General features: G+C 32.7%; 1 protein-coding gene and 1 pseudogene across 3 annotated transcripts; one reads left to right on the top strand and one right to left on the bottom strand.

The window, feature by feature from the left end:
* Positions 1-19,335, bottom strand: part of LOC122293869 — a 63,369-nt pseudogene that overhangs the window by 24,044 nt on the left and 19,990 nt on the right.
* Positions 12,669-18,235, top strand: LOC122293938 (disease resistance protein RPV1-like). Of its 3 annotated transcripts, none has more exons than XM_043102404.1 (7): positions 12,669-13,477; positions 13,746-14,850; positions 14,936-15,262; positions 15,867-16,035; positions 16,167-16,781; positions 16,924-17,744; positions 17,881-18,235. In XM_043102404.1, the coding sequence occupies exons 1-4, from the start codon at positions 12,894-12,896 to the stop codon at positions 15,873-15,875; spliced, it is 2,025 nt and encodes a 674-aa protein (XP_042958338.1). In that variant the 5' UTR covers positions 12,669-12,893; the 3' UTR covers positions 15,876-16,035; positions 16,167-16,781; positions 16,924-17,744; positions 17,881-18,235. The 3 variants fall into 3 exon arrangements, with proteins under 3 accessions (XP_042958338.1, XP_042958337.1, XP_042958336.1); XM_043102403.1 differs by having other exon boundaries at positions 17,871-18,235; XM_043102402.1 differs by having other exon boundaries at positions 16,924-18,235.

The raw sequence follows: 19,335 nt of genomic DNA, 5'->3' as shown, positions 1-19,335 counted from the left end.
GTACTCGATGGCTGGCTTCTATATAGAACTCATGATCTCTTCACTGTTCTTCTGATTGTATAGTGCACATTAGAAATATTACCGTCAATAATCCTGGCTAGCTTGTTTTCACAAACTTCTCCATTTAATTTATTTCATTTTATCTAGTTATTATAATCTTTTCAAATCTCTAAACAAAATAAAATAAATAATTTAACTTTTTAAAATCTCAAAACAAAAATAATATAAAAAATATATATTATAACAATATTTTATTTAATTTTTAACTTTTATCTCATTTCCGAAAACAAACAAGCCTAAACTTCTAGGTGCGGTTTAGATAGTCAAATGAGATGAGATGTTAATGCATGTAATGTGTAAGTTAATATAACCTAATGAAGCCTTTATACAAGAGGCCAAAGCAATACAATGTAGGACTCTTGTATTACAGTCACACACCGGCATTGGGCTTTCTCCATGCGGAGTAGGGCTCCCGCCCCACAATGTGCAGGCTGGGTTGCCTGCCCCACTATGCAAGGGTGGGGTAGCGGGGTGTGGGCCCTCCCAAACGTTCGTTATTGACTCACAAATTCTTACCATTGAATCAAAATACTTTTCCCCTCGTCGACAAGAAAGCAAATCAATATGCTCAATTGGCATATTGAAGATGATGTGGCACTAGTATTTTAAAATTTTCTTAATTAAAGTATTGATGTGGTATACTAATGCGACGCCTCACCCAATTAAAAACAAACATGGAATTAGTATACTGCATGTCGATCCTCTTGCTAGGTTTCTAACTAGAGATTTGTAAAAATACCTGATTGCTAGCAATATGATTCTCAAATATTGATATTGTAAAATTGAAAAACTATGGTCTGAAATTTTGAAACTATGATCCCAAATTTTGAAAAAGTCAAAACCAACGCCTAGTTATTGATTTCATTTAAATCCCAATTCTTTTTTATATGGAAAATGCTATAGAACTCGACAATGGGTTTCCATTGTATTTTTTTTTTTAATTTAATGATTAAAAATAGTTTTTAATAATGTTGTAAATTTTTTTAACAAATATTTAATTTTTTTTAAAAATGCATGAAAAAAAAAAACAAAAACAAATTACACATCTTGGGATCCAAAATCGAGACCCAATATCCATAGATGCAGCACAACCATTTTTATATTTGGTTATTGATCTGTAAAAATCCACAAAAGCTTTTTTTCTTTGTTTTTGTGCAATGAATTTTTTTTCCTCCTCATATGTTCACCGAAAGTCATTAATATATTATAATAATAAAAATAATAATAGTTGCAATCGTGAGTATGCAAACGCCACACAAACATTTAAAAAAAATTGAATAAATACAGAACTCACATGAAAAGAAATTAATTTTTTAATAATTGACCATACTCTTTTTTAAAATGGTTACACGGCACTTGTACATTCCATAACTGTACATAATATTACTCTTATATAAATCCCCATTCTATTTAAATTTTGAGACGTATAACGACGAATGTTTGACATGTTGGTCACCATTCCAAAGTGCTCTGACAAGGAAAATTCAAAAAATACATTATTAAACGGTTGGAGAGTAGGGGAGAAATCGGAAAACATAGTAGGGAGTATGGCATTATGTGGGCTAGACTGTAGCGGATTGAGTTTCTTCACGCTCGTCTATAGTGGTGAGTGGGGACCACACGCCGGTTAATGTGAGGTGAGGTGGGTCAAATCTGGAGGTTTCGAATCTACCTGTACAGCACATGTAGCCAGCGAACGCACTTTGTCACTACGGCGCCTGACAACCACGCGCGGAACAAGACCCTCTTATGGATGATGGTGGTTGAGTTGCTGAGATGCTGCAGCAGTGCACGATGGTTCCCTGACAATAGCAATCGGGTGGAGGTCGTGAAGATGGTGGGTACTGCAAGGTGGTGGGGAGAGGCCGCAAGTACCAAAACAAAGGCTCACTCGGTATTCCGATGCATGGTTTGTACGTGTATGGGTGGGGCGTGTTTTGTGAGGATTGGCACTTAAAGGTGGGGGCTTTAGTTTTTATTCTCTAAACGTGGAGGAAGGGTGCGTCCCTAATTTTTTTTTTTTTTTTTTTAGCGGGAAGATGAACCTACGTGCAAGATAGGGATAAATAGGAAGATAAAAACCGTAGCCAAGGAAATAGGATAAAGAAACATGCATAAGATGTTGAGTAGCTAGGCTTGGGTTTTTAGGCGTACAAGGTTTGGACTTTTTGTTTTTGTGAGTTATGGGCCTTAACGCAATCTCTAAAAATAATACAACTTGTTCCTTAAATTTTTCGAGCCAATTCTCACTTGGCTCATTTAAAAGGATTTTAACCTAATTATCAAATCCAATAAAATTCATATTCTGTCAACATAAATTTTGGGTCAGTCTATTCCAAAATTACTCATTAAATCTTAAGTGGGCATTTCATAGATATTAACCCAAATTTTCTTTTTTTGAACGCAAGTTTCGTGCTAGGCCCAAGTGTTACACTGCTGCCCACCCCTAATACTCATTGTTGACTCACAAATTCTTACCATTTAATCAAAATACGTTTCCCCTCGTCGAGAAGAAAACAAATCAATATGCACGATTGGCATATTGAAGCTGATGTGGCACCAGTATTTTAAAACTTTCTTAATTGAAGTATTCATGTGGCATACTAATGCCACGCCTCACCCAATTAAAAACAAATATGGAATTGGTATGCTACATGTCAATCCTCTTGTTAGGTTTCTAACTAGATATTTGTAAAAATATAAATCCCCCTTTTTATTTAAATTTTGAGACATATAATGGCGAATGTTTGACATGTAGATCGCCATTTCAAAATGCTTTGACAAGGAAAATCCTGAAAATACACCATTAAACGGTTGGAACATTCATGGATTAGCCAAATGTAAATACAAATTAAAATTTGGCTAACAATCTCTTAAAATGATCTATATTAAAAGGGGTAAAATATAAATATTTTGCTTGCTAACTAAAGTAACTCTCTATATATTATTTTTATGGTTACTATTCACCCAGTACCATTGAATAATTTATACTAATTTCTTTCATTTCTTTGATACATAATAGTTGCATCACTAATTATCATATATATATATAGGTACTTAGATTCATACAATTTACAATGAATTTGAATTAAAAAAATATGAGAAAAATAAATTAGATAAAAAAAATTATAAAAAATATTAAATTAATAATATATATATTTTTTATTATTTTGACTAATAGATGGATAATCGAACATGTGAATCTCTCTTGAATGGAATGAGTAAAAGGTAAAACATGTAATTTTAGCCTTGTCTTTGTCTTAGCCAATGAGAATGCTCAAATAAGGCAAAAACTTATCTATTTCAAATGGAAAATGATAGACACGACTCTTTTTACAATATTTTTATAAAAATATATTTTAAATAAGGGGTATTATTGTAAAATAGCCTATAAAAGTAAAATAAACCCAATTCATAAAAGAGAAAAGCCTATATGCCGCTTGAGTCATACCGCTCAAGTGTACCGCTTGGTCAATTTTTTTTTTTACTTAGTAATAAAGGAAGTGATTTGAAGTGTATTGATGTATTTTTTTATTTTTAAAAAATATTTAAATATATTAAAAAAATGTGAAAAGAAAAAAAAAATAAAAAACAACTATTGGTCAAATGGAGCGGTGCTACTCAGGCGGTATGGTAGCCCGCTCCTTGCCTGAGTAGCACCGCTCCTTCATAAAATGAAAAATTCTCCTTAGTAAAAAAAAATTAGTTTTTTAACTTTTTGTTAACAGTATTTTAGATTCTTTGAATTATTTTTTTACATTATTGTTTTTAAACAGGGGTGGGCTAATCTAAATTTCAGCTTGGTCCATGGGCCCAGGCCCAATCTGAATAGGGAAACTGGGCCTAGTTATGGGCAAGCCCATTATTAACGTTTTTTTTAAAGCGGTTGGAAGCCACCTGGAAATTACCTGCAACAAATTAACAAAGACTTCTATGCAAGTCCATTTGTAGAAATATATATAATATTATAACTCTTTTCCAAATGGCAATGTTCATAAAGCATATATGATAGAATTAATTAATGGTGTCACCAGCAAATACAAATAGAGTCAGTGGATTGGACCTACGATATTCATTCTTTAACTTTATTTATTTATTTATTTATTTATTATTATTATTATTATTTATGTTTATTAAATATGGCGTGATTAGCGGTTAGAAGACTTCCAAGTGTATTTGCAGAATTGTGTTTAAAAAAAACAAAAAAAAAAAAAGTCTATTTGCAGAATTATATATTTGTAATCCCTCTTTTCCAAAAGGCATTGTCCATATATAAAAGCATGACATTGTATTGGATATATAAAGGCAAATAGATAGACTTCTGATGGCCTAACAATCCCCTGCCTAAATAGATCATGATGTCGCATGATATACCTGGAACTTTCCAGCTCAGGTCTCTTCAGTGCGGCTAGCTTCTTTATTTATAGAACTCATCATCTCTTCAGCACTGTTCTTCTCAGCTCTTGTAGGACTAAAGATGTAGGATTGTATAATGATCATTAAATTAAGATGTAGTCGTCAAAAAGTTACTAAAGCGGAGCTGCGCATGCTTAACCTTCCCCCCTAATAAAATATGTAATCTGGAAATTAGGTACATACGCGTTTGTTGTGCGCAGCTCCTTCCTTCCACTTTCTGATCAATGCGTTCCGATGCTGCATCTACTTTGAACTTTCCAGCTATAAGCACTGTAACGGGATAAAGATTTCAAGGAAGTTGTACATGATGATTAAAAATATATGTTTCTTCTTGCAAATGGGAAGTGCTTTGAAGTACTAAGTTGGTAGTGATGGTTCTCTCTCTTATTTGTGAAATATGTAGCAGTCACCGCATAGACGTTACAAAGGATTCATGATAGGAAATCTTGGTCACCCTAGAAAGATGAATCAAAGAGTGAGAAAAGAGGGGAGATGTCAATAATGGAGTACATGTTAGAAGCCATGAAGATTCTGTTTATATGTGTACTTGAATGATTATAAACCCATGATTCCTCAAAAAAATAAGATAAGCCTAATCAATTCTGCACTGCCACCATTGGCACACACATTTACTCACACACACATAATAAAATAAAATGCTGTCCACAGTGATGATGATGGTAGCCCATTAATTCATTCAAACGCGCGTCACAAGCAGACTCCACTCCTATGGGTATCTAATCTACCTCAATTGTTACCACCATTTGTCCATTTCTCTAATATTATAACTCTTTTCCAAATGACAATGTTCATAAAGCATATTCAGAAGTAGAGTCAGTGGATTGGACCTACCATATTCATTCCTTTTTTATTTTTATTTTTATTTATTTATATTAAATATGGCGTGATTAGCGGTTAGAAGACTTCCAAGTGTATTTGCAGAATTGTGTTTAAAAAAAAAAAAAAAAAAAGTCTATTTGCAGACTTATATATTTGTAATCCCTCTTTTCCAAAAGGCATTGTCCATATATAAAAGCATGACATTGTATTGGATATATAAAGGCAAATAGATAGACTTTTGATGGCCTAGTAATCCCCTGCCTGGATAGATCATGATGTAATTGCATGATCTACCGGGAACTTTCCAGCTCAGGTCTCTTCAGTAAGGATTGTATAATGATCATTAAATTAAGATGTAGTCGTCAAAAAGTTAGTAAAGCGGAGCTGCGCATGCTTAACCTTCCACCCTAATAAAATATGTAATCTGGGAATTATTAAGTGCGCAGCTCTGCTTCCTTCCTCTTTCTGATCAAATTCTGATCAATGCATTCTACCATTTATTATCTCACTATCTTCTTATCAATTTATAATATAATATTAAATAATAAGTTCACAAATAAAATATAATAAATAGTTTCTAATCATTTAATGCCACATGATAAAATGATGAAAAAATAATGAGAATATAGATGATAAATAACATTACTCTAAAAAGATATTGTATTAGTTAAAACATAGGTTTAAAAGTGGCGGAAGGGAAGTTTTCTCTACCTAAAGACGGACCAGTTTGGATATAAGAAGTATTTCATCTCATTTCATTTAATCATTATAATATTTTTCAAATTCTCACAAAAAATATAATAAACAAGTCAACTTTTTCAAATCCTAAAATAATAATAAGCTGAATCCAATATTTCAAGTTTCATATAATTATATATCTATATATAGATTTTAAATATAACAAATGAATTCAAGTAGTATAAAGGAGTCTCAATCTCAAGTTGTCGATCTATACAATAATGGAGCCAAGCACAAATCTCAAATTGTCTACACAATTGAGCCAAACACATCAACAAACCAAGCTTGAGCAAGAAAGAAAACAAGCTCACAAACAAAACTCTTAGAGTAATTTTATACATATCTTGAAAAATTAAAAATTGGATTAGGGCTCAATATTTATCTTTTCTCATAAACCATCAAATTGCATTTTTTACATATGCATGACCTAATTAAAAGTTTAAATTTTTTTAAATTTGAAAGATGATTGATTGTCATCTCTTACATATACATGATAAGTTTGAAAATTTTCAAAAGTAATTGATACTCTTTTTGACATATGCAAAATGTAGATTATTTTGTTTGAAATTTTTAAAAAGTAAATGATGTTGTCTTTGATAATTGCAAAAAAGATGAACTTTTATTTAAAAATTTTGAAAAGTGAGTGATGCCCATTTTTTACGTGTGAATCTTTTTAAGTTTGAAAATGAAGTCTCATATGCCTATAAATAGATCGATTAAAATCTCCAAATTCACAACAAGAGCATAGACACATTAATTGCAAGTTTTACAACATTCATTCAAAACTTTCAATTTCTCATCTCTAAACATTGAACCTTAACATTTATTGATTTTAATAGATATACATATATATAGTTTATGCTGTATTATTTTTATTTAACTTATTGAAAAGTGTTCTATGATAATTTAACCATTATTAACTCTTGTATCAGTAAAAGAGTCTATAAACTGAAAAGGTTTGATGAAACCACCACACTTGTAAAGTGTAGAATATTTTCCATTTATATTTAATTACAAATTGTATGAAATATAAATAATTACATATCAATTAGAGGACAAATAAATGGAAAGTATATACAAAAAAAATCTCTTAGAATTAAGGGTCAGTTATGTCACATATGGCAAGCCTTAGATTAAGGCAAAGTATCCTCACATAAACCTTGTGCGTATAAAAGACTTTTTACATAGAGAATAGTTTAATCACTACGTGTAAGGTGGTTGTAAGTATAGAGTGTTCTACACAAATTCTTTGTAACAGTATTGCTCAAATATGTAATAGGTTTCTATCTCTATTTGAAGAATGTTGAATTGTAAATTTGAAAATTCTCAAGAGGTAGCTCGAGGCGATAAAGTAGGTAGTGGGGCTAATCTCGTTAAAATATTGAGTTTACTTCTCTCTTATCCTAACTTTTTATATTTATTACTATTTCGTATTTTGTTCATATTTTACATTATATATTTGATTTATAATTATTAACTTTATTCAAGTTTTAACTTTCATTTTAATTTATCTCATCTTAACTTACCGTCCAAACTATTCCATAGGTAAGTCCACAATGTCGATAAGAAAGTTGGTTCTAATCATGATCGGAAAATAAAGTAGCTACTAATTTGCAATCACTATCAAATGAATTTCTTCGATCATCCTCTAGAAAATGTAGCTAAGTCAGTCAACAGTTTTATCAAATTAATTTATATTTTTAACATCATTCTATTAAGTACAAAACGAGAGAAGTTGTGCATAACCTTCGTATCCATTCATAGGCACAATGTATGTACGTGTTAAGGAATTGCAAAAAATTTGACATAACCTTCTCGTGTCATTCAGAGAATTATTTCTTTTACGCATCTCATTTTGATCTTTTTCTGGATCATGACTGGGAAATTAAGGAGAACATGAATGAGCGACTTGTGATTAGACTTGGATAAATAAAGATGTTGAAGGTACTCACACTCAGTTTTTACCTTGAAAATCTAATTTAACAGTATTAGTTGTGCACATGATATGGCATGATTATCCCTGATCTCTTAAAAACAGAATGGCGATCCTGACAAGACCAATTGATCTTTTTTTATTTTTTAAATTATTTTTTATATCTTTAAATATTTTAAAAGAATTCACAATATTATTAAAAACTATTTTCTTAATTATTAATTAAAAAAATTTTAAAAAAAATTATCGAAATCCATCGTCGAATATAGATCCTCGATCGGTGGGATTAGCTTTCTCATATTCTTTACAGATAAGAATATGCTGTCTACGCTGACCAAGAGAAAAGACTTGTAATTGAGCCTTAAATCTAACTAAACTTTGTCTATTCTTTCCTATTGATATTGTTTTTCCACAAAATTACAACTCTTATAATATAGCATAAAACAAAATTATACCAAAAATTGAAACAAAATATATATTTTGTGGTACTCTTGAAATAAGTAGTACTAGTTTAATAGAATATTGTTACATAATTTCAGAGCATGCATAACCTGGTCTTATCATCTTATAATAAAGAGTAACGTTAGATATAATTATAAAGTATGTAAACTAAAAAAAAAATAAGATCTACTTTTAAATAATTAATATATAGATTTCATATTTATTTAATTTAAAAAAATTTTATGTAGAGTTTTTCACGTATTCCAAAGATATGTGATAATATTTTAAGGAAAATAATAGTATGACTATTAAATATGCCTATCAAATGTGCACACTCATCTATTATTATTTTATTTTACTTTTTATTTTTTTTAATGGTTAAAGAAATGATTATTAGTAAATTTATATTTTTTTTATTTTTTTAATGGTTAAGGATGTTTAAGTAAATAAAAAAAGTTTTGTGTACTAATATGTAAATTTGTGAGTACATTTAATAGTTTCCTAGCATTATCCATATTTTAAATAGGCAAGAGACTTAATTTAAAAAGAACTGCATTATTTAAAACGCAAGTTTTTTTTTTTAGAAAGAAAAAAAAGTAGATTTAGAAAGTGTCGGCAGGAAATTTTCTCTCCGTAAAAAGACATAGGCAGGTCGACAAGTCGGTAAGAAAGTTGGTTAGTCAATCAAAAAAATTAAATAGCTATTATATAAAATGAATTTTTTCTTCCTTTAAAAAATGTAGCCAAGTCAGTCAATATGGACTTTTAATGAATTGCGGGAAGTTGCGCAAAACTTTCGCATGCGTTCATAGCCCAAAGTACGCATTTTAATGAAATGCGGGAAGAGTTATAGAACCTTCCCGTATCATTCAAAGAAATTACGTTTGATTTTAATCTCCCTCTGCATGATTATTTGTGTTCTACTCAAGAAGTTCCAAAGTGGGTGGAAGCCCAACTGGAAATTACGTACATACGCGCTTGTAAGCAAGCATTCCATAACAGAAATTGTTGATGCTGCATCTTCCTGGAACTTTCCTGCTCAGGTCGACCAGTGGTACTAGTACTCCTTGGCTAGCTTTTATTTCATGTTATGAATTGTCTAGATTATTATTTTTTGTGAATAATAATTATTTGAATTAAATGTGATGAATTTCTTGTACATGTATTGTGTTTACATGTAATTGTATGAGCTTATTTTATTACTAGTATTTGCTAGGCTAATTTTATCCCAGGGCGATACCGATCAAGTGTACTGCTCAGGAAGAAAATTTTATTTTTTATTTTATTTTTATTTAGTGATTAACAAAGTGACTTTAACTGTATTTGTATATTTTTTTTATTTTTTAAAAATATTTAAATATATTAAAATATATAAAAAAAGAATAAAAAAAGATAATTTAATAACTAAACGGCACGCCAAGCGGTAAACGATGGGTGACATAGTAGGCCTGCCCTTATATATATTATCGCTCTTTTCAGGATGACATTATCTTGGATATGGAAGTCAATTAGGCAAGCATGCCTACGTTTTCCATTGCTTGTTAATTACACATTAATATACATGATTTTTTTTTTAATTTTTAATTTTATTTTTCTTGTGGTGTATGGATGCTGCTTAATAAAAAAAGTTATTTTAATTTAGAAAGACTCCATAATTAATCCACCAAAACCGTGTACGTATGTAATTACCAGGTGGCTTCCAAGCGTAAATGAATTCGAGAGTGGTTGTGCAAATCACGCCAGATTACAAAACAACAAAATTAAAAAAGTAAATGAATTCGAGAGTGGTTGTGCAAATCACGCCAGATTACAAAACAACAAAATTAAAAGAGTAAATGAATTCGAGAGTGGTTGTGCAAATCACGCCAGATTACAAAACAACAAAATTAAAAGAGTAAATGAATTCGAGAGTGGTTGTGCAAATCACGCCAGATTACAAAACAACAAAATTAAGAGTAAATGAATTCGAGAGTGGTTGTGCAAATCACGCCAGATTACAAAACAACAAAATTAAGAGTAAATGAATTCGAGAGTGGTTGTGCAAATCACGCCAGATTACAAAACAACAAAATTAAGAGTAAATGAATTCGAGAGTGGTTGTGCAAATCACGCCAGATTACAAAACAACAAAATTAAGAGTAAATGAATTCGAGAGTGGTTGTGCAAATCACGCCAGATTACAAAACAACAAAATTAAGAGTAAATGAATTCGAGAGTGGTTGGGGAAATCACACCAGATTACAAAACAAAAAAAATAAGAGTAAATAAATTCGAGAGTGGTTGGGGAAATCACGCCAGATTACAAAACAACAAAATTAAGAGTAAATAAATTCCAAGCGCATATCAGTTTGTTTAATAAATTCCAAGCGCAAATCAACACCCTCTTGTATTTTTGCCAAGTCAGTCAATAATTTTATCAAATTAATTTATATATATATTTGCTATCACTCTATTAAGTATAAAATGAGAGAAGTTGCCTAAAACTTTCGTATGCCTTCCTAGGCCTGTTCTATGTACGTACGCATTTTAATTAATGAATTGTAAGGACGGCTAAGGAGAGTACAAACTCTTCTGGTTGTGTCATTCAAATAAATTAATTCTTTTACGTGTTTTTATTTTGAACTTCCTCTAGATCATGACTAATTAGAAATTACATACGTTGAAAATCTACCGTAATAGTTATCGGCCTTGTAACATAATCCATATCTACTTGAGTTGGATTTGAAAAAATGAGGATTTTTTTAATCAAACCAAATAGATTTTTGTTTTTCTCCATTTACCCCACTGTTACAACTTTTAGCATTGTCCAAATTCGATTTCAAATTATAATGGCCGGTGATGGGTTACCATAAACAGTGCTTAAATAAACCGAGAGTTGATGCTGTCTACCAGGAAATTACGTACACGTGCTTGATCTGGTAGATGAATATGTCTGCAACAACCAAACACTTCCAACTCCTTTTGGCATCTTTACTCCAACCGCGAATCACGCCAGATTAAAAAGCAAAAAAAAGGTTCTGCATGTGCACCTCCACTTCTTCCCATTTCAATAACCTTTTGACTACACAAACCGAAGGTTGATGCTGTCTACCTTGAACTTTCCATCTCAGGTTGACCACTACTACTAGTACTCCATACATGGCTATCCTCATTGTTCTTCTCATTGTCTAAGCCCGCAGATTACCAATATTTCCTTCCACAATTAAGCTTCTAAATCTCTCGCATTTGCATTCATGGCCACTCAAACACCCTCTTCATCTACTTCCGAACATACTAAGATAAGAAAAAGAGACAATTCATCTTGTTCGGAAGAAGATGAAAAAATCATAACCTCTTTCCCAACTTCTTCCTCGACGCCTCAATGGAAATATGAAGTTTTCCTTAGTTTCCATGGTGAAGACACTCGCAGGAGCTTTACGGATCATCTATATGTTGTTTTAAAACGGAAAGGCATTCTCGCCTTTAGGGATGATGAAGCACTCAAGCGAGGAAAATGCATTTCTCAAGAGCTTTTGCAAGCAATTCAAGAATCCCAATCTGCCATAGTAAAAACTAATAAAAAAATAAAAATTTTGAATACACTATAAAATAGTAAAATAGTAATAATCGAGAAATAAAACTATCGTCATATACCCTCCTTTGAGAAGGAGAAGCGAAGCTACGTAGAACCTTGGCTTGCAAATTCATTGGCCCCACGCGTTTTAAATTTCTTTCTTTTTGCATGCATTATTAATGTTGATGGCTACGAAATTAGGAGAAAACTGACCAACGTCGAGTTTTGAGTAGACTGCGAGCTATGTCGATGCATGATGTTTCAATTCCTAGTGCTAAGTATTAGAATCTTAGAGAGAGAGAGTTAATGGAAACCGGAACTGGAATCGCCGGGCCGGATTTTATCCGATCCGGATAAACAATCTAATCTATATTAAACAGCGTATATGATTTTTTTTATTTTTTATTTTATTTTTTCTTGTGGTTTATGGGTGTTGAATAAAAAAATTATTTTAATTTAGAAAGACTCCATAATTAATCCACCAAAACCGTGTACGTATGTAATTACCAGGTGGCTTCCAAGCGCAAATCACGCCAGACTACAAAACAAAAAAATTAAGAGTAAATAAATTCGAGAGTGGTTGTGCAAATCACGCCAGATTACAAAACGACAAAATTAAGAGTAAATGAATTCGAGAGTGGTTGTGCAAATCACGCCAGATTACAACACAACAAAATTAAGAGTAAATGAATTCGAGAGTGGTTGTGCAAATAAACCGAAAGTTGATGCTGTCTACCTGGAACTTTCCACCTCAGGTCGACCAGTAGTACCAGTACTCCATGGCTAGCTTCTAGTATTATATACATACAGATTAACTCAGGATATCTTCATTGTTCTTCTCATTGGCTAAGCCCGCAAATTACCAATATTTCCTTCCGCAATTAAGCTTCTAAATATCTCGCATTTGCATTCATGGCCACTCAAACACCCTCTTCATCTACTAATTCCGAAGATACTAAGAAAAGAAAAAGAGACAATTCATCTTGTTCGGAAGAAGATGAAAAAATCATAACCTCTTTCTCACCTTCTTCCTCAACACCTCGATGTAAACATGATGTTTTCCTTAGTTTCTGTGGCAAAGACACTCGTAGAAGTTTTACGGATCATCTCTATTTTGATTTAAAACGGAAAGGTATTCTCGTCTTTAGGGATGACGAATCACTAGAGCGAGGAAAATGCATTTCTCAAGAGCTTCCGCAAGCAATTCAAGAATCCCAATACGCCATCGTCATTTTTTCGGCAAATTATGCTTCTTCCAAATGGTGCCTCAGGGAACTTGCTGAGATCGTTGAATGGGAGAAAAAGAAGAACCTCACAATTATTCCTATTTTCTACCATGTGGATCCTTCCGATGTAAGAAATCAAAGAGGTTCTTTTGCAGAAGCTTTCGCCGCACATGAAAAAGATCCCAAGGTAGACATCAAAGAGACTAATACGTGGAGAAATGCTTGCACAAAAGTCGGTAATCTTGCCGGAGAACACATAAAGGGTGACAGGTAACATTTAGTCCTCCTTGAGATAGCAGTTTAGTCAACACTAGCTAGTACTGTTGCGGTTATTGTTATTGTTAGTGTTGTTATTAACAACTATCTATCTATCTATTTAGCTACTCATGACACTTATAATTTTTCTACAAAACAATGCTAAATATTCTAATTATAAGTTAAAAGAGGTTTGTTTTTTTGTTTTTGTTCGTGCCTATTTATTTTTTTTGTTCGTGCCTATTTAGCTTTCGTCTATGTTAATTGTTCTATCAAATTACAGGCACGAGTCAACAATTATACAACAAATCAGTGGAATGATATTCTACAATTATCCAATGCTAAATATTCTAATTCATGATAACCAGAAATTTGTTGGAATAAACTCCCGTGTAGAGGAAATGATGAACTTATTGCATATGGAATCGAATGACGTTCGCTTCGTAGGAATTCATGGGATGGGTGGCGTTGGTAAGACAACGCTGGCCCAACTAATTTATGGTAGAGTTTCTTGTCAATTCGAAGGAAGCAGCTTTATTTCTTGTATTAGAGAAAGATCTACTACTGCTCGTGATCTAGCTTCTTTACAAAAAGAACTCCTTTCTACAATCATGCAAGAGAAAATACGTGTATACAATCATCACCAGGGAAATGGGATGATAATGAAGATGCTGCAGAATAAAAGGGTTTTTATTGTCCTTGATGATGTGGATCGTGACGAGCAATTGACGACATTAGCAGGGGATCGGAAATGGTTTGGTCCAGGGAGTAGGGTGATTATAACAGGCAGAGATAGTCATCTGTTGATAAGAAATAGAGTGAATGGTATCTGTGAGGTTCAGCTGCTTCAAACCGCCGATGCTTTGCAACTCTTTAGTTTGTCAGCCTTCGACAAAACCAATCCTCCAGAGAATTACAAGGATCTATCGATGGATTTTGTGAGTTATGCTGGAGGCCTTCCTTTAGCTCTTAAAGTTTTGGGTCGCTTCTTATTTGGGAGAACAATAGATTTATGGAGAAGTGCTAGGGATAAATTGGGAGCGATTCCTAAAACTGAAATTTTTGATATTCTTAAAATAAGTTTTGATGGGCTGGAGGAATCGCAGAAAAAATTGTTTTTGGATCTGGCATGTTTTTGTTACATAAGTTTTTCTGGGGAAATATATCCAGCCATCGACTTAGAGGTTCTCGTCGACAAGTCTCTTGTAAGCAAATCAGATCTCATGCATGATTTGCTAAAAAGAATGGGGCAGGAAATAGTTCTCATGCATGATTTGCTAAAAGAAATGGGACAGGAAATAGTTCGCCGCGAAGATCCTGAAGAACCTGGACGACGTAGTAGGCTGTGTCGTAGGGAGGATGTCTTTCACGTGCTGGAGAAAGATACCGTAAGTTGAGTAGTGTAGAGATTAATATAAAAAGGTATATTTTCATCCTAATTCTTGCTAATCCGCTCTTCTTGGTTACCTGCAGGGAACTGATGCAATTGAGTGCATATCCCTCTATTTTGATCTTCCTGATGAAGCGAAACATAGATTCAATATTAACGCCAAAGCATTCTCAAAGATGAGAAAATTGAGATTTCTTCATTTCAAATTGAGATTTCTTCGTTTCGAGCATTTTCAATCATATATAAACTGGCGTGGAAATCCTTTAAAATACATGCCAAGCGATAAGTTGCAATTCCTAAACTGGCCTAATTGTCCTTCGAAATCCTGGCCGAGCAGTTTCCAACCAAAAGGTCTTGTTGAACTAAGAATGCGTCGCAGCCGCTTCAAACGACTGTGGAAGGGATTGATGGTAAGTTTCTCACTCTTATAAAATATTTTTTGTTTTATTTTTATATAATTTTTTTATGATATATAATAATCTGATAGGAAGATTTACAATAAAAATAAAATACATTTAAAACAACTTATGTATTAAAAAAGTATTTGATATGTCAAGAATAATATATCATTGAAATAATATAAAGACATTCATATAAATATATTAAACAAAAGAAATACAGAGTGTCTAAAATTATAACTTGCGCTTCTTTTAAACAAACAAAATCATTAAGTATTGAATCTAAATCAAAATTCTTAACTATTTCTCTTTCAATATAGACAATGGAAAGAGGTTAGAAATACTACTGGTTATAGTTAGAATTTTTTTAAAATTTTATTTATAACAAAAATATGTATTTTATTTTATATAAGATGTGTTTTATTTATTTCGAGGGGCCAATACATAATAAATTAATATTATTTTAATAAATAAAAAAAATTAACATATATATATTCAAATTTCTGGGGGGCCGCAACGTGGCTCTGCCACTGCATATTTGGTCCAACTAACTACTTGTTTGTTTATAACATGTTTTAGACAATTTGAAGATCTTAGATCTGAATGGTTCTTATAGGTTGATTGAAACACCAGATTTGAGTGGAGCCCCAAAACTTGAGGAAATAAACCTGACAAATTGTTCAAGCTTGTGTGAGGTCCACCCATCCATCGGAACTCTCAGACGACTACAAGTAATAGAAATGTTTGGCACTGGAATCAAAAAACTATGGAAGGGGACATTGGTGGTAAGTTTTTCACTCTTATAAATAAATATGTATTGATCTTCTTAATAATCACTCTTCATATATTTTCCAAATAAGTTAATATATTCATATTTCGATCTAATTAATTATAACTACTTGTTTGCTTATAACAGGTTTTAGACAATTTGAAAGAATTAGATCTGGGTGGTTCAAACTTGATTGAAACACCAGATTTCAGTGGAGCTCTAAATCTTGAGATAATAGATTTTGAAGAATGTGAAAGCTTGTGTAAGGTTCACCCATCCATCGGATTTCTCAAACGACTAAAACATTTGAATTTAGACGGATGTTCAAGACTTGGGAATTTCCTGAATATTCTGGGAGATATGATATCTCAAGAGATATCTCTAGAGAGCTTGAAGTTACCATCATCGGAAGTCTCAATTTTTCCGAGTGTTATTTATAGTTTGTCATCTCTTGAAATTCTCTGGTTGGATGGTTGGCCAAGCCTTGAGAAATTTCCAGACCTGAGTAGGTTGAAAAGCTTGAAGGAATTTCGGGCATACGGAACTGCTATAACACAAATACCATCTGTCAATCTACTCCCCAAGAGCATTGGTGATTTTGAACTCGAAGGAGGAAAGAGGATGCCACGTGAATCAAGAGATTTGGTTATGTTCATTAATGACTGCTCTTTGCCGAAACAAAGCTTATATCCCACCAATCGTGATATCGGATCACCTGTAGAATATGAGACGGAACAGGTGCATATTCGATGTACCGATGATGTGAGTCTCTCTTCTTCAATTTAGAAAAGAACACACGTAAATATACGTAGGGTGCTGTTGACATAAACAAAACATTAAGTCGACATCCACCAAAACAAAAATAGCTTAGTTTGTGCGGCAATTAACATCTCTTTTTGTGCAGGGCTTTGGGGTGTCGATAACAAGGTGTTCATTGGGATCTACAATCCCGGAGTGGGTCCACAATAAAAGTAATGGCTCCTCTCTTTTTTTTGACATGTGTAATGGCTCCTCTCTAAAGATAGAGTCGGATGGTGATACAGAGTCGGATGGTGATACAGAGTCAGATGGTGATACGATGTCGATGATGGGGATTGCTATCTTTATTGTTTGTCAATTCCATTCAATTCGTCCGGTTAATTTCTCCGGATATGAAATGGTGGCGTTTCCAATTTGGTTGGATGACTGTACTCCAGAAAATCATTTTTGCAAATTTTTGTTTGCACTTTCCACGGACGTCATTTTGGATAAGCCAATTGTATTATGGCAGTATTTATGGGATCCGGTACATTTGGAAAGTTGGAAATTGAAGAGTCTGGATAAACGGAAGATTTCCACTACAGCAAAATTTGAGCAGTTCGCCGATCAAACTTCATTTATGGAAGTAGAAGTGAAAGAATGGGGATTGCATTTAGTATGTCTGGATGATCATGGTGCTCTTGGTTTGGGATCAGATTTAGATTCCTTAGTCAATTTTCTTAATTTACCATCGGAAATGCGACATGATGAGAAATGAAGATTAGATTCATCAAGAGTACCTCTATAAAGCTTAGTCCTTTGAGTAATGGCTTGGCATTGTTTATTTTGGGAATAAAAGATGATCACCATTTTGTACCTGAAATCTCTCAATTCCATTGACGATGTCGAAGTGATCATAAAATCTCAGATTGATTAAGGGAATGCAGACAATCACCCAACCAGCTTTTCTTCTTTGTCATGTTTCTGGTACGTTATGCTACCTCTTTGCTTCATCTCAAACTTGGATCTCTATAAAACATGCAGTATTTAGTCGTTTTTGCTTTTGTCTGTTTTTAATATGAAAAATATGGTTAAATGTTATGTACATGGAAGTGATCATCAGGGAAACTTCAACTGCCAAAACGTGGGACAATACTTGACATGGAATTGCTGCATGATGCGAAATGAAGATTCGATTCAGCAGGAGTCCTTTATAAAAGTTACCTTTTCGAGTTTTGAGTATTGGCTTTGGTATTGTTTCTTGGGAATTGAAGATGTTAACCATTTTGTTTACAAGTTATGAGTCAAATTTCCATTTGGATTGTTTTAACTTACCTCATTTAAGCACCAGGAGTAATAAGTTAATTAGGGGAGCCAAAATATATTATTATATAAGAGATTGTTTTCTTTTGAGAGATTCAGAATTTCTCATGTATATGAATTGTTTAATTTTCTTATTAATCAATTCCAATTCTGCATATAGTTCTAAAAAAATCTTATATCTAAATGAGTTTAAGACATATTTTCTCATTTGGATTGAGAGGTCAACTCATCTTATCTCATCATTACAACTTTCTTAAATTTCCACATAAAATATAATAAACAATTCATATTTTTCAAATTTTTAAAAATAATGATAATAATATTTTATTTAACTTTTATCTTTCCTCTAAAACCATCTCATCTCATCTCTAAATCTAAACGAGGCCAATTTAAGGAAGCCCTTGATATCAAATTGTCAAGAGGTTTGAACCGGAATTATGATTAAAAATTGTCGAACTTAACATACACGATCATTGATCATCAAGAGAACAATAGATACTTGAAATCACTCCCACTCGACTATAAGATGTATTTAAAACACTGAACTTCACTTTTGCCACTCACTCAAGCTTCACAGTTGGACTTACTTGACTCAATGCACTTGCACCCTAGTAAATGCATGCTGCATACCAAACTTTGAATTGATTTGGGCTTAGCATTATTATCTCCTTACTTCAAATTGAGCCTTTACTACTACTATCCAAGTAACAATCAAAAGAAGGTTCTTGACTGCTAACCTTGTCAGTTAATGTAATATGCAATCTATGACATGTAAAATGGAGAAAATGATCATCACCTTCGTGTGTAATAGGGGAAGAAAGGTTATAACTACTACCATCCCTAGAGAACATCATTAGTAGTACCGTAGGTATCTACACGAATAGACATATATACCTTTAATATGAGCATTTTGTCAAGATAGAATTGTGTTAGGATAATATTAGTTTCATTATTTGATTAAAAACATAATGATATAATGTCAACACCACGAGTAACTTGACACTGCTCTAAAGTCAATAGTCTTCTTACTTTCTAAAAGAAACAAGAAAAGCAAAAATGGTGCGCCACTATATATTTTTTTCTTACAAACTCGTAAAAGGAGGTAAAATGAAAGGCAAACGTACAGCTTTAATACCGATTTATCATACATGGGAGCACACGTCTCGGCTGCTACCGCAGCCAAGCTCCTCAATTATTTTTTACAACTGACATGAAAATCCTACATAAATAATAGAAAAGGGGAATACCAAAATCT

The sequence above is a fragment of the Carya illinoinensis genome, chromosome 14, assembly GCF_018687715.1.
Source record: "Carya illinoinensis cultivar Pawnee chromosome 14, C.illinoinensisPawnee_v1, whole genome shotgun sequence".
NCBI classification, from domain to species: Eukaryota; Viridiplantae; Streptophyta; class Magnoliopsida; order Fagales; family Juglandaceae; genus Carya; species Carya illinoinensis.
The sequence above is the reverse complement of the archived record's forward strand: the minus strand, read 5'-3'. Positions and strand labels throughout refer to the sequence as shown.